The sequence below is a fragment of the Anser anser genome (genome assembly GCF_964211835.1).
Source record: "Anser anser genome assembly, chromosome: 7".
NCBI classification, from domain to species: Eukaryota; Metazoa; Chordata; class Aves; order Anseriformes; family Anatidae; genus Anser; species Anser anser.
In genome coordinates, this window is record NC_139727.1 from 27,177,797 (window position 1) to 27,201,083 (window position 23,287).

A 23,287-nucleotide genomic window follows, 5' to 3' on the forward strand; every position below is an offset into this window, starting at 1 on the left:
TGGTCCCCCGTGTCCCCAGAGCAGGGCAGGCAGCTGGCCCCAGCGGTGACATCCCCGGCTCCCCGGCCTTCGGAGCCCCCTGGGCAGCAGCTCCGGGGGCATTTCACCCCGAGTGACCCCCCCCAGGGCAGGGAACCTGCGGCTGTGGGTAACGCCGGAGCAAGGGGGAGCATTAACAGGAGGAAAAAGGGGGAAACAATGGGGCTCCTGAACCAGGGGTGCACTGGAGGGTGGGGGCAGGGTTGGGCCCGTTTCCTCATAGCAGAGGGGACAGGGGCAGGGACTGGGGTGACGTGTGTGACGAGGGATGTCACCTTGTCATCCTTCCCCTCGGTCTGGCCGGGGTGGCTGCAGGGTGACGGGGTCACGATGGGTGCACGTGGCAGGGTGGGTGCCAGCAGGGTGGCCTCAGTCGGTCCCGCTGATCCCGGGTGTCCGCAGCCCCGTTCCCCTCCTGCACCCAGCACCAGTGGCCTCTGCAGGACCCCCTGGGGGGGACAGGGGCAGTGCAGGGAGCGGGGTGACACCGGGGAGCGGGGTGACGCCACGGCACAGCGGAGGCAGGACCGGCAGCAGCCAGCCACCACCAGTCCCAGCTGCTCCCCACGCTCCCAGGGTGCCTGGCCGCATCCTGCCCATGCGCAGCCCCTTTGGGGTGCGCTCAGAGCCTTCCCCCCCCCCCCCCCCCAGGTGCCCAGGAGCTGGCAGAGGGCCCGGCCGCTCCTCACCTCCCAGATTGCGAGGAGCTGGGGGGGGACCGGCTGGACGAGGCGTCCCCGGGGCTGCACCAGGAAGCAGCTCGGGGACGTTCCCCGTGCCCGCCGGGCGGGCGCAGGGCGTCAGCAGCCGGGAAAAGGCCGAGCTCCGTGCCCTGGGGGAAAGCAGCCAGAAACAACCGCCCCGAAACCTCGAGGGATGAGCCGGGAGGGCTGCGGGTGAACCCCTAACCTCCTGTCCCGCATCAGCCCAAGCGTTGCAAGAACCGCATTGAAGTTTTACATTTATAGTGAGTTTTTTTGTTTGTTTGTTTTCCCTTTTTTCCTGGGGCGTTTGCATCCCCCGGTGCCCGTGCCGAGCCAGAGCATCCCGCGGGGCACCCAGCAGCAGCGAGGCCAGGAGAGCCCCGGGGCCAGGCTGCCCCCCACCCAGTGCCACCCTCGCCCAAGGTCGCTGAGAGCCGTGACGCCCGCGTGTGCCGGGGACAGTTAAGCAGTAACTTGGGTGGTGGCAGCCAGCGAGCGAGCAGCGCCGGGGAGCCGAGGATGTGAGGGTACGGCCTGGGGACAGCTCGGCCTCGTCTCCCCAGCGGCGTCTGCCCAAAAGCGAGAGGCACGCAGTGGCTCCTTGGGGACATGGGGACGGGGCGGTGATGGGGACAGCGCAGTAGGAGCTGTGGCAGGGGGGTTCCCGGGGGCCAGGGGGGTTCGTGGGGGGGCAGAGAGGTGGTACCAGCTGTGTATGGGGCTGGGCAGCAGCGGGGGGCTCTGGGGGGCGGTTATGGGGTGCTGCGGTGGGCAGGGCAGCGGCTGCGTGGGGGCTCCCTGGGGCGCGCCGGGGTGGGCGCAGGGGGCTTCGCCCAGCCCCGGGCAAGGAGCCGGGACGGAAGGGGCGGCCCCGGGCCGGCTGGGCAGGGCCGTGCCGGGCCGCCCCCCGCCGTGCAGAGCCGTGCCGGGCCGTGCCGTGCCGGGGAGCTCCCGCTGCCGCCGCCGGGACCAGCCCCGGGGCTCCGCGCCCTGCGCCCACCGGGTGCGTCCCCTGCGCTCCCGGCACCGGGACCCCCCTCCCCTGCCACCCTCCTCCATCCCCGGCCTGGGGGTCTTCAGGGCAGCGGGGGGGGGGGCGCGGGGACACCCCCCCGGCCATCCCCCCGTGCCCAGGGGCAGGGGACGGGCAGCGGGAGCGGGGCCAAGGGGCGGTGGCGCGGGGCAGAGCCCGCTGCGGGTGGGCTTGCTGGCCGGCCGGGGAGGGGTGGTGGGAGCTGGGCAGGGGGCTGGTGGAGTCGGGGAGGTTTTTCCCTGGGGCCTGGTGTGGTGCTTCCCAGCTTTGGAGGGGTCGGGGTGCACGTGAAAAATGTCGGGTTTGCTCCGCGCCCCGCTTGGGAAGCGCTTCTTAAGTGCTGCGGCCAGGTCGTGCCCAAATGGTGGACCCCATCCCGAAGGGTGCCGGGGTGGAGGAGCTGGGGGGGGGGCTGCCTCGGATCCCAGTGGCCCACCTGGCTCTGAGGAGCTCTGAGCTTCTGGGCTGGGACAGGGGGAAGCAGTGGGTGGGAGAGAAGAGGTGAGGGGCTTCTCTTCTCCCCCGCGCCCACTGGGAACCCCCTCAGGGTGGCTCGGTGCTGACCCTGGCCCCGGTAGGCAGAGGCAGCCGGGGGTGGCCAGGTGCCAGGAGGTGGCCGGGGCAGGGTGGGGCGATGCCGGCATCGCCGCCTTGGCTGGCAAACAGCTTTTCAGTAATCACAGCTGAAACTTAAACAAACCATAAAGCCCGGGCGCTGGCTCTGAGCAGCTGGGCCCTGTGGCGGGTGCGGGAAGGTGTCAGAGGAAGGGGTAAGTGCTTTGTCCCCAATCCATCCCCCCAGCTCCTCCGGTCCCTCGCGGTCATCTCCTACCTGGCATCTCCCCCTCGCTGTCCCTGACCTCCCCGTCCCTCCCACCTCGCTTGGCTCCCAGGCATGGTGGCTGATTTTTCTCCCTGCGTTTCCTGCTCGGAGGCAGGGCGGGATGGGTGGCCCTGTGCCCTGCCACCACCGACGGTCGTACTCTGTGCCCAGGTGCCCTCCGGGAGCAGCCGCGATGGAGCTGGGGAACATCTCGCAGCCCCTGTACGGCCCCGGCCCCGAGGCGCCGGGGAGCAGCACTCCTGGCCTCGTCAGCATGGTGCACGGCTTCCTGCGGCTGGTGCAGCCCCACGGCCTGCCCATCGGTGGGTGCACGGGGGGCTGCTGGGGGCGTGGGGGGGGCTGTGAGGAGCAGCGGGGGTCCCAGGCCAGCCTGAGCCCCTCTGCAGTAGTGACCATGAATTTAAATGCTGGGGTAGTGGTTTGGGGAGGTCTGGAGGACGGAGCGGGACCCCGCTGCATCTGCCTGGGTCCACTTTGGCTGTGGGGGTGCTCCTGGGTGGGGCCGGCACAGATTTTGGTGGCAGGGCCACCTCGCCCCATCCCGCTGCAACTCTCTGGCTGCAGACATCGGGCTTCTTCCCTTTCCCTGCTCAGTCCCTGCCCGCCAGCAACCCCCAAGCAAGCACATGGATGGGCAACACGACAGCTTTGGGGCCTTGTTTGTATCACACGAATTTTGCACTGGGGAGGTTTGGGCTGGATATTAGGGGAAATTTCTGCACTGAAAGGGTTGCGTGGCACTGGAACGGGCTGCCCAGGGAAGCGGTTGAGTCACCATCCCTGGGGGTCTTCAACAAACGTGGAGATTCGGGACTTGGTTACATGGTTTAGTGGTGGACTTTAGTACTGGGCTAAGGAATGGACCAGGTATCTTAGAGGTGTTTTCCTACCTGCATGATCCCATGGTTTCATGAAGTAGCGGGGTGTAATTATACCACGCGGCGTGACATCAATGATTGGGCCTTAGGTGAAGGGCAGGGCGAGTCCCGGGGATGAAGGAAAGCAGCACCGCGGGGGGGACTTTGCCCCCATCTGTGCAGATTTCCCAGTCCCCAACCCCGATGCCATCCACACGCAGCCTGTTCCTCCTGTGCGGGGCCGGGCTGCAGGAGGGCACCCAGCGAGGGCAGCCGAGGGATTTGTCAGAGCATCCTCCCCAAAACAGCCATCGGGGACACCTGGGTGGGGGCGAGGGCCCCCCAAAAACGGAGAGTTCGGGGACTGGCAATGCCAAAAGGGCTGTGCAAAATTATGGCCGGGGGGGGGCAGCTGGCAGGGAGCAAGGTCCCCAGCATGCAGGGCGCTGTAGGTGATGCTTGGCACTGGGAGCCCCTCTCTGGGGTTGGGGGAGGCCCACTCGGAGAGCCCCCAGCCCCAGTGGCAGCTCAGAGCCCTCTCTGCTCCTTGTCTCCCAGAGCTGATTGCAGATTTGTCGCAGCCCCAGAGCAAGAAGGTGCCCGAGGAGCACGTGCAGGAGGTGAGCGGGCGGCTGGTGGGACCCATCCCGCCCCCACGGGGTCTGGATGTGGGGCTGGTTAGGGCGGAGGGTGCCGGCTTCGTGCTGCCTCTCCTCCTTCCTCTCCCAGCTGCTGCGCTACGAGCTGGGCTTCCTGGTCTGCGCGGCCGTCGGGCTCCTCTTCATCGTCCTGGTGCCGCTGGTGGGATGCTGCTTCTGCTGCTGCCGCTGCTGCGGGCGCTGCGGGGGCCGCATGTACCAGAAGCAGGGCCGGCGGACGGGCTGCCGGCGCCGGGCGCTCTACGGCTCCGTGCTGCTGGTCTCTGCCCTCCTGCTGTGAGTGCGCCGGGTGGAAACGCGGGCGGCGTTGGCCGGGGGCGGCCGGGCCAGGAAGCTGCCATTGTTTGCAGGAGCGGCTCCCGGCACGGCAGGACAAAGGAGAGGAAGCGGAGGCCGTGGGGAGCTGGTCCTGCAGGGCCGAGCTCTTTTTCCACGCGTTCCCTTCCCGAGAGCCTCGCCACGGGGCTCCCGTGCCTCAGTTTCCCCATGGCAGAAGGGGAAGGGGCTGGGGCACGTCCCTCCGGGTCCTTTTTTGCTGGTTGTGAGCAAGGCACTCACAAGGATGCTCAGCAGCACCCGGATTTGGAGGGGGGACATGAGGACGGTGCCCCCCACCTGCTGACCCCCCCACCCTTCCCTTGCAGGGCCGGCGATGTCTGCGCCTTCATCAGCAACACCCGCCTCTCCCAGGCCGTGAGCGGCACCTTCCCCAACTTCAACGCCACGGTGGACAACCTCGGCACCTACCTGACCTCCATCCCCCAGGCATGCCCAAAGAGCCCCCCCCCCGGGGAAGGGTGGCAGCGGGGCTGCATGCGGGGAAGGGTCCCCACGGAGCCCCCAGCCCGCGCTGACGCCCCGTCTCTCTCCCTGCAGCAAGTGAATTTTGTCATCGACCGCAGCGACGTCCCGCTGGGCCGCACCAACACCAGCCTGCAGAGTGAGTGTGCACGGCGGGGGGGGGGGCCGGAGCAGCCTCCTGCACCCACAGCCAGCTGCTGCAGCCAGGATTTGGGGGGGTCTGGGGGGATTTGTGGAGCGGGGGCTGCTGGGGGTGATGCTACGGCTGCGGTGCTCGGGCTCCGGCACAGCTCAGCCGTGTCCTGCTGCTGCTGCTGGGGGGCCCTGCACTGACCCCCCCCCATCTCTGCAGACATCGGGCCCATCCTGGGCGGCAGGATCGTCTCGGGCATCAGGAGCGGCGTGGACGGGGCGCTGGGATCCCTCCAGAGCCTTTTGGGAGGTAACGTCCCGGGGCCGAGGGCCGGGGTTTTGGGGGCGCGGCTGGGTGAGGGCAGGCAGGCTGAGCCCTCGCTGCCTCCCCAGCGACGGAGACGCTGGCGGCCGCCTTCGGCACCATCAACGGCACCCGCGGGCGCCTCGAGGAGCTGCAGGGCAACTACAGCCAGCGGCTGGGCGACCTGCGGGAGCGCCTCGGGCAGACCCTGCAGCGCTGCGGGCAGCCCTGCGGCAGCGTCTCGCCGGGCGGCGTCGCCTTCGCGACCAACTACAGCACGGTGAGTGAGGAGGGGCTGGGGGTCCTGGCATCTGTCCCGTCCCGTCCCCCGCCCCAGCCCCCCGGCCCGCAGCCCCGTCACCGCAAAGCTTTTCCCCGCAGATCCCCAGCGTGGAGCAGCAGCTGGAGGTGCTGGGGGAGGTGCTGGGCTCCGGCCTCGCGGGCGATTTGGAGAAGGTGAGGAGCTGCCGCCACGGGGGACGGGGAGGGACTCCTGGGTTGTGAGAGGGGCACGGTCAGCACGCCGTCCCCTCCTCGCAGGTGAACAGCACGCTGGAGAAGACCCCCGATGAGGTGCAGAAGCAGTCCCGGGACGTGGTGACAAGTAAGCAGGGCCATCGTGCTGATGTCCTCCTTGGCCACGGCCGCCCCCTGCCCAGCCTCTCCTCGAGTCCCCGCTGCCCCAGCCGAGCAGGACGGGGGGGCAGCAGCAGCTCCCGTCCCCATCCCGTCCCCATCCCGTCCCCTGCAGAGACCCAGGACAAGCTGGGCCTCATCCGGGAGGAGATCAGGAGCTTGCGGCAGCAGCTGCCGCTGCTGGAGGTGGAGGAGAACATCGGGAACGCGATGAGCAACGCCACCTCGGTGCTGGCCGACTACCAGAAGCCTGTCACCGACTTGGACAGGCTCAGGTAGGCGAGGGGCTGCTGCTGGCCCCGCATCCCCCCGCGGCCTCACCCGCCTTCCTCCCCCGAAGCCAGCTCTGTGCACGGTGGGCGCTGCTTGGCACGGCGGGTCCTGAGCCCTGCCCGTCCCCTTAACCCCAGGTGGAGCGTGTGTGCCCTCCTGTGCTGCCTGGTGCTGCTGGTGGTCCTCTGCAACGTCCTGGGGCTGCTGCTGGGGCCGCTGGGGCTGAAGGAAAGCGCCCTGCCCACGCAGCGCAGCTGCCTCTCCAACACCGGCGGGGACTTCTTCATGGCGTGAGGCCCCGGGATTATCCGAGGATAAATTTGGGGGTGGTGGGACGGCGTGGGTTGTCCTGGGGCTGCTCAAGCTCCGGCACTTAAATTATTGAACGTCCTGCCCCACGATGACCCATCGCACAGGGTATAAGGGTGAAACGTGGTGCCAGGGAAAGAGGCTGACGTCCCTCTCGCCCCGCGGTGGCACGGACCGCCTGCGTGGCTCTCCGTGCCCCGACGGTGTCTCTGTGCCTGCAGAGGCGTCGGCTTCAGCTTCATCTTCTCCTGGCCGCTGATGCTGGTGGTGCTGCTCACCTTCTTGCTGGGGGGGAACTCCTACATGTTCGTCTGCGAGTCCTGGCGCAGCCAGCAGCTCTTCCAGGTGGGCTCCCCGTGGGATGCCCCTGCCCAGCCACCTCTGCTGGTCCCTTTGGGACGCTCTCCCCAGGCGTCCCGCCCTGCACCGTGCCTACTGTCCCCGTCCCTTCTGCTCTCAGCTCGTGGATACCCCCGGCCTGATACCCGGCTTCAACTTGTCGGAGGTGCTGGGCGACAAGAGCGGCACCGTGAACTTCTCGCAGATATACAGGTGGGGCCAGCCCTGCCTCCGGGCACCCCTGGGTCCCCCTGGGGCTGGGGGGCACCAGGGAAGGAGCGAGGTGCCCACCCCGGGGAAGACGTGCTCGCGGGGGGGGGGTTGGCACTTGCCTGCCCCGTTCTCAGCCCCGTGTCCCTCCCGCAGGCAGTGCCAGCAGGACGCTGCCCTGTGGCAGGCGCTGCGCCTGGACCAGAGGGTGCCCCTGGACGAGCTTTTGAACATCAGCCAGGTGGGTGCTGGGGGGGGGGAGAGAGCGGTGCCGGGCTGTGCCCCCCACCTGGGGGACACGGCGGTGCCACGTCCCTCACGGCTCCCCTCGCCCCGGCAGTACACGGAAGAGATCTCCGCGGCCTTCGAGGAGGTGAACATCACCCTGAGCCCCATCTCCCTGCTCAACGAGAGCCAGGGGGACCTGCTGCTGAACGCCAGCCGGGCTGCGCAGCCCCCCAACTTCTCCCGCATCCTGGAGCAGGTGGGTGGGCTGGGGGGGCAGCCCCGGGGCTGGGGGCAGCCTGGTGTCGGGTCGGGGGGTCCGGGTGCATGTTGTGGGGCCGCTGTTCCCTCTGCTTTGCTGCTGTGGGAGACCCTCCTCCTCCTGCAGCCGGGAGGTCCAGGCTCCGTTCTGCCCCACGGGGATGGGGTGCGCGGGGGCGAAGCCCCTCTGTCAGCCTCGTCCCACCCCCGTCTCATGGCTCTGCCTCTTCCTTTTGCAGCTGGATCAGAACGTGACCCTGGTAAGCCTCCAGGATCTGGCCGCGGAGCTGGAGCAGCTGGTGGACAAAGCGGTGAGAGGTGGCAGCACCCCGGGGCCACGGCCACCCCGTCCCCAAAGCTGGGTCTCCCCTGGGTGCCGTGGGGGGACGAGACCCTTCTCCTCCCTCGCCTGGCTCTTCTCACCGGAGCAAGGGGGGTCCCTCAGCCCCCCTGCATCGCTGTGGTGGGGGGCACTGCTGATTGCACCTCCTTTCAGGGCACGGACGTGAGAGGAGACCTGCAGGCTGACGCTGCCAATCTGAGGGAGCTGGACAGGGAGATGCAGGCGAGCTTCCCAGGGCTGCTGGTGAGCGATGCTGGGGTGGGGAAGGTGCTGGGGGGTGCTGGGTGGGGGGGTCCGGGCTGAGCCATGGGGTGCACGTCTCTGACCCTCTCTCTCCATCACCCCCAGCAAAGCCTGAAGGAGAACATCTACCTGGCGCAGAGCCGGGCTGCCCAGCTCGAGGTGAGCTGTGTGTGGGGGGCTTCTGCATACCCCCTGCTCCGTGGCACCCTAAAAAGCCCCCATCACACCGCTGAGAGCACCTTCTGCCCCAGGCACAGACGAGAACCGCGCTGGACCAAGCCAACGAGACCCGGGACTTCCTGGGGAGGGAGATGGTGAACATCATCAAGAACGTGAGCTCGCCGTGCCCTGCTGGGGGGCTGCCCGGGTGGGGATGTGGCCGGGGCCCTGGGGGTGGCTTGCAGCCCCACTGCTGCTGGATGGAGGTGGCCTGAAAGCCCCGGTCCTGACGCAGAGGGGACACGGGGCACGGAGTGGGCTGGCGGTGAGGCATCTCCACTCTCTGCCTGCCCCCCCCAGGAGACGTGGGCCTTCCTGGAGGAGATGCTGGATTTCTTCAACACCTACATCGCCTGGGCCAAGAGCAGCGTGAGTGAGCCTTCCTCGGCGGGGCGGAGGGCAGCGGGGACGGGCTGCAGGCTTCTGGGGGGCCCTGACGTGTCCTGTCCCCCCCTGCCCTGTGTCCCCAGCTGAGGAGAGACGTGGCGCGTTGCAAGCCCGTAGCGCAGACCCTGGATAACGTGGAGGCCATCGCCTGCGACTACCTCCTGGACTCTCTGGTGAGCAGGGCGGCCCGGGTGGGGGGTGGAAGATGCTGTCCCAATCACTGACGGCTCCCCCCGGCCCACAGAACGCCTTCTGGTTCAGCCTGGGCTGGTGCACCGTCTTCCTGCTGCCCAGCATCATCCTGGCCGTCAGGCTCGCCAAGTTTTACCGCCGCATGCACTTCGCCGACGTCTACAGGTGGGGAGCTGCCCCGCGACGGCGCTGGGCACGGGGGTCCCCGTCAGGTCCCTTTTGTGCAGCGCTGGCTGCAGCCCCCAGCCCGTCCCGGGCTCCGCCGCCAGCCTCGAATGGTTTTGCCCCATGGTTTGTGCTGGGGACCCACAACGGGAGCGCAGCGCGGTGCGTGCTTGGCGTTGTCACCACGAGGGTGCACTGCTCGCTCGTGCTCACGGGGCTGCTGGCACCCTGGGGCTGCCCCCAAGCTCCTTGGGGTCCCGTTTTCCCAGCAAAGTCCTGGGGGGGCTGGAGGAGCCCCCTGAGCTACGTCCAGATGGGGTGGCTGGGGTGGAGGGGACTGTCACCCCCCCTGCAGCCCCCGCGTCTGCCTCGCGTGCCCCCGGGGACAGCCCGGTCCCGCAGCACGATGCTGGGCTGTCGGACTGTCCCAGGAGGCACCTCCAGCCCCACTGACGCTGTCTCCTCTTTTTCCTTCTGCCCAGGGACGAAGCTGTGGAGATGTAAGTAGCAATGCCACGTCTCCTGCAGCATGGGGGGGGGGGACGGGGCAAAAAAGGGGGGGGACAAGGAGAGGAAGCAGAACAGTGCAAGCCAAGGAGGGTGCAGGCACCAGGGAAGGACCGCCCGGGTGGGACCTGTGCGGTGTAGGCTGTTTTGGGGTTCCCCTGTCATCTTTGGGGGTGCTGTTGGCTCCCGGCCTCCCCCAAGCCTGCCGGGGGATCTCAGCACCCTCTTCCCCACGGGGCTGGGGGGTGGGATGAGGTTTGGCCCCGCCAGCACATCCCGGGCTGTCCCTTGCTCCCCTCCGTGGCTGGGGGTGACACAGGTGACCTTGTTTTTTGCAGAGGACCCGCGTTCAACCTGTACAGAATCCCCCGGCCATCCACGAGGCATTAGCCCCCGTCGCCACGGCACACGGGACACGGAGCACGACTGCCCCGTCCGCTGCACCTTCCCCGTGGGTGCTGGGGAACGGGCTCGGACCCCTGCTTCTGGACCCCCCCGCCCCATTTCCCAAAGCGCAACGATGCCCTGCAGCTGGGTGACATGTGAAAGGGGGGGGGGGGGAATCTGCCCCTCGTGCTGCCCCCGCTGGGACTTTGATACCCCGCCACGGCCAGCCCAGGGTGGTGGCAGGGAGGAGGAGGAGGAGGCAGCCGAGCGTCTCCCACGGGGCTCGTCCCAGCCGTGTCCCGGTGCCGTGCCGGACCAGCAGCCCCGTGGCCGGGCCACGTGGGCACAGGGCAGCTCGCAGCACCCGTGCTGCTGCAGGGTGAGCCGTGGGGAACCGGCTTACCCAGGCCCCTCGCTCCGCAGGCAATGTGACTATTTATTTTTTGCAGGGAGCCCGGCTCTTCCCAATACTGTGATTTTTTTTTTTTTCGGTGTGAAACAATAAATGAGGTGATTGCGTGCTGGAGGCACGGGACAGCACGCGTGCTTCTGGCCGGGACGGAGGGGCTTTGGGGGTGGGATGGTTTCCCACTGCTGGCACGAGCTGGGTTTGTGTCCGCGGTCCTGGTGTCACGGTGCTCCCCGGGGCGAGGGCTTTCCACGGGTGAGGGGACTCGGTGGATGGAGGTCCCACGCGCTGCCCCGCTGGTGTCCACCCACCAAGGGCCATTGGCCACCGGACTTGGTCTGCACCCATGGTGGGGGCAAGCCCAGGTGTGCTGCTCCTCGGCTCGAGCCCTGGGGCCGTCCCGAAGGCCAGCCCAGGCATGGGAGGCGTACGCGAGCGGCCTGACTCACTTCCTTCATCGCAAAGTCCAAGTCTTATCGGAGGGAGCGATGAGCTTGAGCTGGCCAGCCCGCCTTCCCCAAAGTACATCTGCTTTATCACGTTTTCCATTTGCTTTCGGATCTCCTAAACGCTATTTTTTTTGTCCTCCAGGAGTTATCTGAAGCTGCACTGGCCTTACCTCCTGCTATCTCCCCCCAGCATACATCCTGACCCTAGCCAGAGCCCCGTGCTCACCTCTTGCCCCGCTGGACCTGTCCCAGGGGGAGGATCAGCCCTTGCTCCCCCGGGGGCACCCACCCTTCCGCGCCCTGGGGCTGGGACTGCCTGCCCCCCCTCGGAGAGCATGTAGCTGTCCCCAGCGCCCGGCCTCTGCTTCCTCTTTCTGTGCTGTGGCTCAGGGGTGCCAGCCCACGCAGGACCGCTGCTGGCTCCGGTTCCTGCTCGCTGGCTTTGCGGGCGCTGCTCCCTCCCTGGGGTCGGCTCCTTGCAGGGAGCTTTGAGGATTTCCCCCTCGGAACCAGGGGCTGAATGCCCCGGGCTTTGCTCCATGCTTGACCCTCCTCGTTTGCTGCATCGCTGTGGCCGCCTGCATCCATTCCCAGCCCTGGCAATGGAAAAAAACGCCCTCCAAATTACTGCCCAACCTTTGCCAACGCGTGGCAGCATCCCACTCCCCAGGGGCCGTGGCTCTCCGAGAGGCCTCAGCCCATCCTCTTCCTCCTCCTGCCCAGCCGGGGAGGCGAGAGCAGCGTCAGCTGGCCCAGCAGCTGCTCCGGGAAGAGGCGATGGCTGCTCGCTGCAAAACGCCTGCAGCGGCCGCCACCAGGGTGCTGCATGCTCTGCTTTCGTGCCAGCTGCAGGAAACCCAGCCGCGGTGCCCCGCAGCCACAGCACGAGGCCCACCGTGAGCAAGGTCCCCTCGATAGCCAGCCGGTCTCTAGAGAACTGTTGCAGCAGTTCCTCTTCCCCTTTGCCTGAGTTTTGTTTTTTTTTTTTTTTGCCACCGCAGGGACTTTCTGCAGCAGAGCGTCTGTCTGGGGGAGGAACTGGCACATCCTTACAGTGCTTGCACAGGCCAGGAGCCCTCCGAAGGCAGCTCTGCACCGTGAGCCCGAGGCTCCTGCTGCAGCCAGCCTGGTGCTCCCGGCTGGAAAAGCAGCAAAGGGACACGTTGCAAGTCTCGAGAAAAACTCCCCCTTCTTCAACCCAACGCTGGGGTCAGCCACAACGCCCCCAGCAACACGCCCCCCCATGGCCTTCAGGCCTTGCTCGTGGCCCCAAGCAGCCCCAGGGAGGCTGGGAGCAAGGGGCTGAGCGGTGTGGAGGGGACAGCCCGGCTGGGCACGGCCCTGACCAGCGGGGAGCCGCGCTGGGCGGTCCTGCCGTGAGTTGAGCGTGGCAAAAGCAAAACGAAACAGCGCTCCTCCTGAGAGCGTGCAGCCTCACAACATCCACCACCGCCCCGGCACTGCTTTGGGAACCTTTTATTTTTAAAATGAATCTGCCTTCCGCGCTGAGCCCCGGCCTCAGGAGGAGGACTAACGCAGATGAGCTTCCCCCATCCCCCCGATCCCAGCAAGGCACGAGATGCCCCCCCCGGCCAGGCCGTACCCCACACCACAGCCCCCACACAGAGATGAAGCCAGGCCGGGGTCTCTCTCCCAAGCACGTTGGAGAGGCTGGAACCTGGGATCTTCCTGCACGAGCGCTCTCAAGTTACACTGACTTTGCAAACAGAGGCACGATGTGAGCCAGACATCCCTGACAAAGCCCCTTTGTGTGCAAAGGGCAAAGGTAGGAGAGATGGCAACAGAGGGCCCTGGCGTCCTGCAGCATAATCTAAGCTTCCACAAAGGGAAGGGAGAGGCAGGGCCAGCCCCAAGCTCGCCCGGGCTGCTGCCAGCTTCTCAGCTCAGAAGAGAGTTTGGGTGCCGGCTGGGATAGAGAGATAAGGGAATTAGGCTGCTCTCTTCAGCTAAGTAGCTGCAATCAGTCACAGCGACAGGATTGATCCCAGAGGAATTGCAGTGAGACAGCACACGGAGTGCTGCAGCTGCCAGCGCACGTGCTGGGATGCCCGCTATCACGGAGCTGCGCCACACCGGCATTTAGCAGCCCAGCAACCCAGCCCAGGGCAGCAGGACTCAGCGGCCCCGCTGCAGGAAGCACGCCCGGTTCCTCACAGGCAGAGCCTGGAGGCATCACCCAACCTCCTGAGCAGAGAATTGGGGGGGTAAGACTGGGTATGTCCCTGGGCGCCTCTCCGCCACCACTCCAGGGGATCAGAAGACTAGAGGTGAAGTTATAAAGGAGCCAAGCAAACCGAAAACAAAGTGCTTTGGGCAGGGAGCAGTTCTGCAGTCCTGTAGTGCAGCCAGTGCTTTCATCTGCAAACGCGCCCGGCATTTGCTCCTCCACTGGGGCACAGACAAATTGCACTTGCTATAAACAGCCAGAACGCCTGCCCTGGCCTCAGGTGGGACACCCCAGCTCCAGCCCCCTGAAGGAATCTTTGAGATGCTGCTGCAGGGAGGCTTCAAACAGGAGCAGGCTTCCCCACTGCCAGGCAGGGCAGGATTTCCAGGGGAAGATGTGGCTTTCCCCTTCTCGCGCACCCAAGGGTTGAGACCCCGTCGTGCTTCCCCCCCCCTCACACGGTGTCACCCTGTACCAGCGCCGAGGGCGAGGAAGTCCTTGCCAAGGGTGGCTGAGGAGCATCCCCGACCGCTGCTTTTTGGGGGTTCTTGTGCTCTCGGGGTGGGGCGGGAGGGGGAAATGTGGGACTCTGCAAGGCATCCGAGTACATCTCGTCCTGCACGCAGGGACGCTGCACAACCCTCTGCAGCAGCGGCTTGAGCAAGCCCACAGTCAGCTGGTTCCCCTCGCTCGAGAAAGGCACCGGGTCCTCCTGGGTGCGAGGGAGGTGCTGCAGGACCACGGTGAGGATGTCCGAGGCAGTGAGCTCAGCAGGGCACAGCGGCCACAGCGTGTCCACGTAAGGGTCCAGCTCGCGGTGCTGGGCGAACTCTGCCAGCAGCGTGGTAAATATCTCCTTGTTAAGCAAGGGACTGAGCTTGGAGAACTTCTCCGCCACCTCCACCACCCGCTGCCACCGCTTCAGGCGGATGAGAAGGTGCAGAGCCTGCAGCACGGCCTTCGGCCTCTTGCTGCAGAGCAGCAGTTCGAGCTCCATCTCGTCGTCCACCTCGCTGCGCTTGCTCTTCCTGGCCAGCACTCCCAGAGCTCTCTTGTACAGTGGCACCCGGCCCTCCGGGCCCTCCTTGCTGCTGTACGCCCAAGAGAGGCTAACGTACTGCTGGGTCAGCTCCACGAAACTGGGCAGCCACTTGGGTTTGAACCTCAGGAAGGAGGCGCAGATGAGCTCAAAGAGCGGGACCACGCCGTTCTGACCCGCCTCCTCCTGCTGCTGCTGCGGTCCTCCCAGGACCTTCTTCCACACCTCCGGGGTGGCCCTGGCCACCAAAAGGCCGTCCCCGTTCTGCTGCAGCTGCAGGCAGCTCCTCGTGGCCTTCCAGGCAGCCTTGGGGAAGGAGGCAAAGACTGAGTTCAGGTAGGCCAAGTTGTCCTTGTCTATGTCAGAGTGCAGCACGCGGCTGACCTCCTGTTCCACCAGTTCCTCACAGTAACTCTCCACCTCGCTCTCTGGGGCACCCACCACGCAGGTCTTGAGGAGCTCCAGGCTCAGGTAGCTCTGCAGCTCGAGGCTCATTGCGCTCAGCAGCTTGGCGTAAGTGTCCTGGAGGCCTCGGGCAGGTTTCTGCTTCTGGTGGAGGCTGTGCTGCAGGATGGCAGCGAGAGCCACGGGAGCCTGGAACGCACCGCCCTTCTTCAGCTTCTCCACCGTCAGCTTGGAGCTGCTGAGGCTCCTCCTCTGGTAGTACCGGCAGGCCTCCTCAAACACCATCTCCACCAGGCACGGCTCGGCCCTGCCGCTGTCCTCAGGGCTGGAGAAGCTAAGGCTGTAGATGCCCGTTTGAGTGAGGAGCTGGATGCTGTCCTCCTCTCCTGGGGACTCCAGGAAATGCACCTCTTTCATGCTCAGGATTTTCTTTTCTATGAGCCTCCCGCTGTTCTGGTCGACGAGGTACAGGACCCCGGCCAGCACGCAAGCCAGGGTGCTGCCAAAGGTTTTCAGTTGAACAGTATTTTCCCGGGCCAGGGGGCCTCCTTCTAGATCAAAGACGTGTCTCTGTGTCCCGTCTGTCTCCACCACGCTCACGGCACCCTCGGTGCTCACCAGCAGCAGAGCCCCGCGGTCGGACACGGCGCAGCTGTGAACGTCCAGGGGTGCCAGAGCCGAGAGGAGGCCCACGGAGCCGAGCAGCAGCTTCCTGAAGTCCGACTCGCTGCTGGACTGCAGCACCTTGCTGCGCGCAAAGCCCGCCGAGGGGGCCGCGACGGTGAGCTTCGCCTCCTCGGGGTGCCAGACGAGGAGGAACTTGGAGGTGGCGGCGGCGGCGCCGGCGGAGGCGGGCAGCATGAAGACGTGCCGCGGGGCCGCCAGGACGCGGTACTCGGGGCTGTTGTGCAGGACGATCGTCACGGGGCCCAGCCTCACGCCCTGCTCCTCCAGCTCCAGCGCCCGGGCGCAGACGCAGAACCTGAAGGCGCCCTTGCCGGCGTCCGAGTGGCCGTCGGAGGGGGGCCTCTCCTCGCACCACACCAGCCGCTCCCCCTGGCAGCACACGGACGCCACGCGCGCCCGGGCGCCCTGGCAGAGCTCCACGGCCTGCAGCGGCTGCCAGCCCGCCGCGAAGCGCCACAGCTCGGCGCGGCCGCGCTCCCACACGACGGCCAGCGCCCAGCCGCCGGGCACCCGCGGGCTCCGCGGGTACAGCAGCCCCACCGGCGCCTCCCGGCTCGCCGGCGGCTGCCAGCTCCTCCGCAGCTCGGCGCCGAGGCTGCCGCGGCGCTGGAAGGCCAGCAGCCGGCCGCCCCGCTGCACCACCAGGTGCCCGCCGTCGGGGCTGGGCAGGACGCGGCTGGGCTCGCCGCCCGGGCTCAGCAGCTCCTGCAGCCCGCCGCCGCCGCGGCTCCACTCCGACAGCCGCCGCAGCGGCCCGGCTCGCTTCATCCCGGGGCGCCCGGCGGGACCCCCCCCGGTTCCTGCGGGACCCCCTCCGGATCCCGGGGGACCCCCTACGGTTCTTCGCGGACCTCCCCGGTTCCTGGAGGACCCCCTCCGGTTCCTGGAGGACCCCCCCGGTTCCTCGGGGACCCCCTCCGGTTCCTGGGGGACACCCCCCGGTCCCCCTGGACCACCCCCCCCCCGGTGCCCCCTGCTCCCCCCGCGGCTCCCCGCAGCCCCGTTTGCCCAGTGCCTCCCCCCTACCACCGGGCGCTACCTGCTGCGGGGCCGGGGCCGGTACCGGGGCCGGCGGTGGCACGGCTCGGCACGGCTCGGCGCTGCGCAATCACGAGGCGGCGGGCTTCCGGGAGGAGCCGCTCCCCGCCGGAGCCGCTCTCCGCCGTGCCGTGCTGTGCAGAGCCGAGCCGAGCCGTGCCGTACCGGGCGGAGCCGTGCCGAGACCGCCGGGCGGGGGGTGCCCGGTGCTGCCCCCCCCCCCCCCCCCCCGCCCCGTCCCCGGTAGGACCCCGCACGGTGCCGGCGGCGCTAGGACCGCGCGGCGCGGGGCGCCCCGTGGCGCATGCGCAGTGGCGCGGGCGGCGCCTGCGCGCTGCGGAGGGGAGCGGCGGGGCCCGCAGGTGAGCGGCGGGGCGGGGTGGGGGGGGGGGGAGAGGGAGGAGGGGGTCGCGGGGCCCCCCCTGCGCGCGCGGGGCCGGGCAGGCCACGCCCCCTAACGGCCCTAACGGCCCTAACGGCCGGGGGGGGGGGCGCGTCCTGTCAGCGGGCCCGCGGGCCCTGCGCGGGGTGTGACTGGGCGAGGAATGCCGGGGGGGGGACACACACACATCAGTTGTTTTTTTTTTATTAATTCCAGCGTAACCCTCTCTGTTACCTGTGGCATGTCTTAATTCTGCGTGCAAAGCTGCCCTGCACACAGCGTGCCTCCGGCTTCACCAATAACCCTTAACGTTTGTCAACGCCTGCACAACAATAACCCTTAACGCACACCGAACAGCTTAATAACGTTAGGTGGCTGGTGGTTGGCGTGTACGAAGGGGCAGCAGGGCTGTAATAAGCGAGGCGCTCGTGTGCCACCACCTCCACCGAGACACCAGGCTGCCACACGGATATCCCTCAGGAGCAGAAGGGTCAGCCCCGGGTTGCTGGCTTGCTATATTCTGCCTTCCTGTGCTCTTTTTTTCCTTTCAGATTTCATATATGTGTTTAGATATATACATTTATAGACATAAACGTCTTTATACACGTCAGTGTTACTCCTCTTGTGTGCTCGTGCTGCTAGTGGTCCCTGTCTCCACAATCTCTGCAGTTCTGCCGTCCTTACCTTGCTGCCTTCCATTTCCTCAGCTCTTCCCACCTCGCAGCTCCCTCAGAAGCCAGAGCCGAGGCCGTGTAACTGTGCTGCCTTCAGCCTGGATCCCTACCGACAGCTGAAACCCTGGGAAAAGGGCAGGGGAAGGTTACAGGCAGGGTGTTTTACAGGCATCTGAAAATGTCTTCAGGTGGCCCGAGCTTTTAGCTGTGGGCGTTGGGGCAGCGTGGAATATTTCATGGTAAAATAAGTGGGGTGGATTCTGAAGGGCTTGAAAAGTGAAAACCCGAAGAGATTTCCTCGCACAAGAGAGCTAAGCATTGCGGCTAGAAGTGCGGAAAGGAATTGTGAGGAAATGAAAAAATCAATTTGGAAAAAAGGTCTGAACAGATGGAGGTAGAACATGTGACGCTTGTCTAGATGGGCTTGACAGGAGGAAGCTTAGCTGGTCGATGGTGCGAAGTTGATGGATTGGGTGTTACTTTAACTGGACGGATAGAAATGAAAGGCAATTACGGATGAAGTGTTGAGAATGTAACTTGGACGTTATTCTTTATATCGTTGCTGAAGCACGTGTAGTGGAAGTTTGTGGCTGTATCTGCGTTAGGAAGCTGCTTTTCCTGTTTTTCAAGGGGTGGAAAATAGGTTAGCGGTGGTGTAACTGCAGATTGTACTGTGTGGAAACACGTAGTACACTGCTCTGAGTGGGATGGAATAGCTTGCTGGTAAAAGTGCATGTACTGAGACTGTGCTAGAGGTTGCATTGCTTGGTATTACAAAAAAAGAGTAGGATCTATGTGGTTTTTCGTCATTGTCATACCCTCTGAATGTATTCCTTGCAATATATTACAGGAAGGCACCTGGAATTTCTGCCAGATTGATCGAAAGCTTGTGTGCTGTGAGTGATACCAAATAAAGTTTACAAATATATACAAACAAGGCTGTAAAGAATAGATGAAATATAAAAGTAGCATGAACTGTAACTGCCCATGTTGGCAGAGCATAAACTGCAAAAGGGCTTGTAGCAGGAATGTGGTTGTTGGTTGGTTAAGCCTTGACAAAATCTAACCCACCACGTCCCTCTCCTCTCTCTGATTTCCCTGGGGTTCTGCCCAGAGTGCTGCTAGGGGGCTCCTGGGGGTTTAATGCTGGAGCTTGGGCTGGGTCAAGGCGCTGTCTGAGCATTGGCGTTGGTAGGCTCTTGTGCAGGGTGCGGGTTTTCGTTTGATTCCTCTGGTGGACGAGTGCTGTAACGTGAGACTTAACTGCCTGTTGTCTGTGTCCAGTATTGACTCCGCAGATTCATCGCATGGATTAAGTGAAATTCCAGGAAAAACATGCACCAAAGAGTAGAATGACCATTTGGTTTATAATCTGCTTCTTTAGAAGCCGTGGGCTAACTGTAGGCAGAAGTTTATCCCCTGCCTTCTTGCACGCTCTAGATAATTTTTGAACAACTGTCCTTTTGACTTAAGGGATATACCAGCAAAATACCTAGAAGGACAAAGCGTGATCACACTGGGTCCTAGGTGCATGCAGTTGGTGTTGGGCTGGTTACCACGCTTGAAATCTTTATACCCGTAGTTCAGTCTGAGTACCAGTGGCAGGTCAGGGGATTGGATTCTAAAAGGAAAAGCATCTCAGTTCTTACTCAGAGCCTTCATTAATATTGATTGATATTGATTTTGGCATTAGCAAAATAATATGTTGCATCATTTGCACCGCATTTTTCAGATACAGAATAAATGGTTTGCCAATTAAATATGTGAAAATACCATTTGTGAAAATAACATTTGTGTAAATATTTGAAAATACCTGCTTGTTTTCTTTTTATTTAGCCTAGCAGTGTCACGGTATATTTTTGAGGGTTATAGGCTGAAAAAAAAATATTCAGGTTTGGTTGCGTTTGTGGGTTGTGTAATCTTGAAAACATTCAGGTTTGTTAAATGTGAAATGCAGCGGTTGACAGGCTGCATGCATGCAAGATTACAGGAGTTTCAAGTTTTGGATCCTGTTTTCACTATAGTGTTGATGCACGTTAATGTTGCATTCTGTACAGTAGTATTTTTGTCGTTACGAGATCTGTGCAACAATAATCAAAACAACAGTAAACAACGATAAAGTCTGAACGGGAGCTGCGTTACAATGCGGAGAAGCCACAGTTTTCAATGTGCATGAGTCTGAGTGAACTTCAGACTCAAAATGCCTTTTTTTTTCCTCTTCTTCCGTGGATGTTCTAACCGAAAGCTGACAGGTATGCGTTCATCTGAATGTCACATGTTTGATTTGAATCTCTGGAATGAGTTTTGGACTGAGATGGACAGGAGGTGGATGGTTGGATGTGCTCATTCCTTTGTTCCCGCCTGGATCAGCTGATCCTGGGGTTGATGACAGATAGACCAAGAGTCTGCCTGAACTTCTCCCTGCCATGGCTTTTTTCTTCCTGCCTTTGAGCTGCCAAGACTCGTGCTCTGTCAAGGTTTCTGTTAGCTCCAGACGAAGCACCTTGGATCCTCCGCGGCACAGCACAGTACTCGCTGTTCCAAAACCCCCGTGCGCGTACGTCTCAGCCCTGAGGGACGGCTCTCCGCGCAGTCAGCGACTGCAGCAGGGTTCACTTAGCAGCATGTGTTAATGGGACTGACCTACTGACAGAATAAATTATCCATTTGAACCTGAGACGTGGAAATTGCACCGATGCCTTTGAAATGTGATATGTTTTAAAGGGTAGTTCTTAACTATATTCAGCGTCTTTGTTTTCATAAACTGTCACGATGCCCTGATAATTCGACACCTCTGCAACTAGTAAAGGTTTTGTGTGTTTGATTGCTGTTTTCTGCAGCTGTCTAGAAGGTCCCCATTAACAAAATGCAGTTTCCTGTTTCCGTCTTTATGACATCTGGAGAACGTAATTGCATAAAGTGAAAAGAAAAAGCCATTTGTGCAGCCTGATCATCACAGGTCATGAAACAAGCATAGCCTAATAAAGTGTTGGTATGAAAGGCAACTCTTCCTTTTCTCCCTTTGCTCCTCCATATGCTCATTTGTAGAACAGCAAGTTATAAACAAGAATGTTATTTAATCCTTGCCTCTAGCAGTCATCTTTGTATGCTCTGTGCAGCTCCGGTTGAGAGAATATGAATCCCAAGACCCATTTTGACCGAGACTAGAATTTTCACATGATCATGTGGGCCCTCTGGTGCTCTTTCAGCATCAGACGTTTGTGTCTTCTGGGATTTAGACTTCTCCATCTTTCTGGAAGTGCAGGAAAAGTGCTAAAATACACTTTGCAAAGCTCAGGGATTAGGCAGAGTGTATTGATCCCCTCCCATAAGCATACACGTTTGGGATGTGAACGCTGACCTAGAAGCACTCTGAGTTAGTTTATTAGTTTCGACATTGGGATTCATTAGCTGTAATTCAATTAGAAGCATGCTGATGGATGTGTTTGTATGCTGGGGATGGTGGCTGCTTGTGATTCAGAAACTTACCATTCTAGTTGAGAAATTGTTTTGTGCAATCTTGGGTAAGATTTGTCGTGCTAATCTAAAAGTGACATTGTTCTTGATTTGGTTTTTAATAGATTTCTCTGTGTTTCCAATTATGTTTCTAATTAATGTCTTATTTCCCATGACAGTTTAAAAATAATGCAAAGTCTGTAAAGGAGAAGCTATCAGGATGACTGAATAATGTTTTCTTCTTCGTTTTGTTAGACTTGTTAGACCTTTTCTCCATCTTAATTGGATACATGGGCCCATCAGGCTACAGGAGTAATTTCTGTGTTTACACAGTTATGGTGCAGAAGGTCCTAAGATTCTTCTGCCAACGCTTTTGGGGCTGGTTCCATTCTCAGCCCAGCGTGCACACAAACTGGCCCTTAACCACCCGGCTCTTCAAATTCCTATCCTAGGTGGAAGAGGATCTCTTCTCTGTTCCATGTAAATCTCAGCTTTTGAGGTGTGAGATCTGCTGCTCTCTGTCCACTGCTTTGCCAGCCAGGCAAACCTCCTGCCCTTCACAGCTGGGGCAGGGCCTTTTCTTTTTTGAAGCAGCATTTTTTTCCAGCCTCAAAGATGTTTTCCTGCCATTTGGGACTGAAGTTCATGGCTCAAGGGATGGATGTCTGAATAACCTGTTGCAGGCTCTGGGAGCCTGAGAGCCCTGGTTGGGAACATAGTTTAGTCTTAGGACAATCAAAAGCCGTGGAACGAGTGCAGAAGAGACCTGGAACTGGCATTGTGTAGTCTCTGAAACCTGCTTTTTTTACAGAAAGGTGGATCCGAGCGTGCTGTCGTCACAGAAGGTGTTCAGGCATTTTGGGATGGAGGTGAAATCCAAAGCTGTCTCCATGGCTGCCAACTCAGAAAGCTCTGGGGTCTTAGAGGCAGGCTGCAGTGTACTTACCTTTCTATGCATAATTTAGCATGGCTGAGTGCAGCTGCCACAAGAGCCTGCCTCTGTTTTTCTGGAGCATGACTTCAGTCAAGCCTCTGCCTGAGGTGTGCTGCTGCCATGTGTGTAATTACCTTCGGAGGTCTGGGAGAAGGGTTTGGAGCTTGGGGATATGCCAGGGGATAGCGTTCACTTTCTGCTAAGTACCTCTGATGTGCTGCAGTGATAAAGGAGGATAGAACACTGCTAAATCTCTGGTGCTTGCCAGAAAATTCCGAGATTGCAGATAAATGCATATTTGCAAGGTCAGAGCGGTGATGCGCTTTGCAGCATGAGACGTGGGGTTGAGAGTACGTGGCAAGTCACACGTCCTGACTGTCAGCCCCTGACATGGCTTGACTGGTGCAGACAGATCAGGACTACAGCTATGGCTGTTTTTCTGACAGCTGATTTTGTAGCAATGATATACATGTATAAATATTTTAAATAAGATAGTAAGTAAGCATGAGGCACCAATTAATTGTAGTAAACCTTGATTGTGTTTCTAGAAAACCCTTTGTTGTCAAAGGAACCAGGAAGTTCTTCTGGTTAAAAAAAAAAAAATTAAAAAAAAGTCCTGCAAAGCTTCTCCCCTGTGTTCCTCCATCTTCCTCCAGAACCTGAACCACATGAGATGCTTTTGAGGCTGGGGTTCTTTTCTGTTTTGATTTTTAGAGCAGCTGGCACAGCTGGGGAATGCCAAGGTGCAGAGGTAGGGATGAGCAAGGGTGGCAGGAGTGCTTCAGGGAGGCTTTGCAGCCAACTGCTTCCTTGTGTTGGATGTAGCATTGGAGTGCAAGAGCAGAGCTGGAAGTACTTTGGCAGGTAGCAAATTAAAGAGATAAAAGAGAAGGCTTTTTCAAACCATTTCAGGAGCTTTTTTGTCACAAGATGTCCTTGAGGCTTGACTAACTTTACAGAAGCCTGGATATCCATTTGATAACAACCACCGCAGTGTGTGCAGCGATATTTTTTAAAAATTATACCTTTTAGATGTAAAGTAGTTCTGGTCGTGAATAAATTTCTGGCAGAGAAGAATTAAGAAAACTGATCCATAAGCTGCTTATTCTGTGTCTGCCTGTGGGTGAACTCTTGCGTATTTGTTTGAAATAGGTTAGAGGACTTGGAGAGGACCTTTGGTCTGATTTCTTATCTGGTATAGTTATTAAAGCCCCTACTTGCGGCTTGTGAGAGTCTTAGTACCTCAGTGTAGTGAAGAAGTCTTTTGTGGCTGAGGCAGTCCAGATATGCCTTGAAGAAAAGTTCAAGGTTCCTTAGTCTTTTTTTGTCGATTCTTACCTTCAGGGTATGCAACATGGCCCAAACAGAGAAGAAAGGCGGACTGCTCCGGAAATCTTCAGCCTCCAAGAAGCCATTGAAGGAGAAAGTTGTGTTGATGTACGATGAGGTTTTCACGGTAAGGACGCGGGCACCTCTTCTTTCTCAAGTTTATTACGTTTTCTTGGTGTAGTTTGTGCTGAGGGCTCTGCGTGGTGGATTCTTTTCCCAAGGTAAGGG

At 61.4% G+C, this 23,287-nt stretch overlaps 3 protein-coding genes across 8 annotated transcripts in view; 2 read left to right on the plus strand and 1 right to left on the minus strand.

The window, feature by feature from the left end:
• The first annotated feature begins 77 nt into the window (after window positions 1-77).
• LOC310902486 (prominin-1-A-like) lies at window positions 78-12,444 on the plus strand. 5 transcript variants are annotated; one of them, XM_083844072.1, is made up of 25 exons: window positions 78-1,270; window positions 2,771-2,922; window positions 4,036-4,097; window positions 4,207-4,412; window positions 4,781-4,901; window positions 5,013-5,076; window positions 5,290-5,379; window positions 5,463-5,653; window positions 5,755-5,829; window positions 5,914-5,977; window positions 6,125-6,284; window positions 6,420-6,572; window positions 6,813-6,936; window positions 7,052-7,143; window positions 7,297-7,381; window positions 7,481-7,624; window positions 7,866-7,937; window positions 8,123-8,212; window positions 8,318-8,371; window positions 8,464-8,544; window positions 8,732-8,800; window positions 8,902-8,991; window positions 9,063-9,175; window positions 9,658-9,675; window positions 10,021-12,444. In XM_083844072.1, the coding sequence occupies exons 2-25, from the start codon at window positions 2,793-2,795 to the stop codon at window positions 10,070-10,072; spliced, it is 2,400 nt and encodes a 799-aa protein (XP_083700198.1). In that variant the 5' UTR covers window positions 78-1,270; window positions 2,771-2,792; the 3' UTR covers window positions 10,073-12,444. The 5 variants fall into 5 exon arrangements, with proteins under 5 accessions (XP_083700198.1, XP_083700200.1, XP_083700197.1 ...); XM_083844074.1 differs by having other exon boundaries at window positions 78-1,006; XM_083844071.1 differs by lacking the exon at window positions 78-1,270 and adding an exon at window positions 1,603-1,746.
• Window positions 12,445-13,376: 932 nt separating this feature from the next.
• HPS6 (HPS6 biogenesis of lysosomal organelles complex 2 subunit 3) lies at window positions 13,377-16,172 on the minus strand. Its single transcript, XM_083844076.1, has one exon. The coding sequence runs from the start codon at window positions 16,012-16,014 to the stop codon at window positions 13,570-13,572; it is 2,445 nt and encodes an 814-aa protein (XP_083700202.1). The 5' UTR covers window positions 16,015-16,172; the 3' UTR covers window positions 13,377-13,569.
• A 343-nt stretch (window positions 16,173-16,515) lies between these two features.
• ARMH3 (armadillo like helical domain containing 3) overlaps window positions 16,516-23,287 on the plus strand; it is a 120,754-nt gene continuing 113,982 nt past the window's right edge. Inside the window, exons 1-2 of one of the 2 annotated variants that reach the window (XM_083844077.1) lie at window positions 16,516-16,646; window positions 23,075-23,186. In XM_083844077.1, the coding sequence (XP_083700203.1) occupies window positions 23,085-23,186 (102 nt within the window). In that variant the 5' untranslated portion in view covers window positions 16,516-16,646; window positions 23,075-23,084. Of the gene's footprint in view, window positions 16,647-18,280; window positions 21,838-23,074; window positions 23,187-23,287 lie in introns of those variants that run through there. The other variant, XM_083844078.1, reaches the window with a different exon arrangement.

What these genes read in the sequence shown, in the direction of transcription:
- LOC310902486 (XM_083844070.1), top strand. Translation starts at nt 2,721, where the DNA reads ATGGGTGGCCCTGTGCCCTGCCACCACCGACGGTCGTACTCTGTGCCC. An exon ending in GCAGCCAGCAGCTCTTCCAG is followed by an intron (nt 6,937 to 7,051) that starts GTGGGCTCCCCG and finishes TTCTGCTCTCAG; the next exon opens with CTCGTGGATACCCCCGGCCT. An exon ending in CGAGCTTCCCAGGGCTGCTG is followed by an intron (nt 8,213 to 8,317) that starts GTGAGCGATGCT and finishes CATCACCCCCAG; the next exon opens with CAAAGCCTGAAGGAGAACAT.
- HPS6 (XM_083844076.1), bottom strand. Translation starts at nt 16,014, where the DNA reads ATGAAGCGAGCCGGGCCGCTGCGGCGGCTGTCGGAGTGGAGCCGCGGC.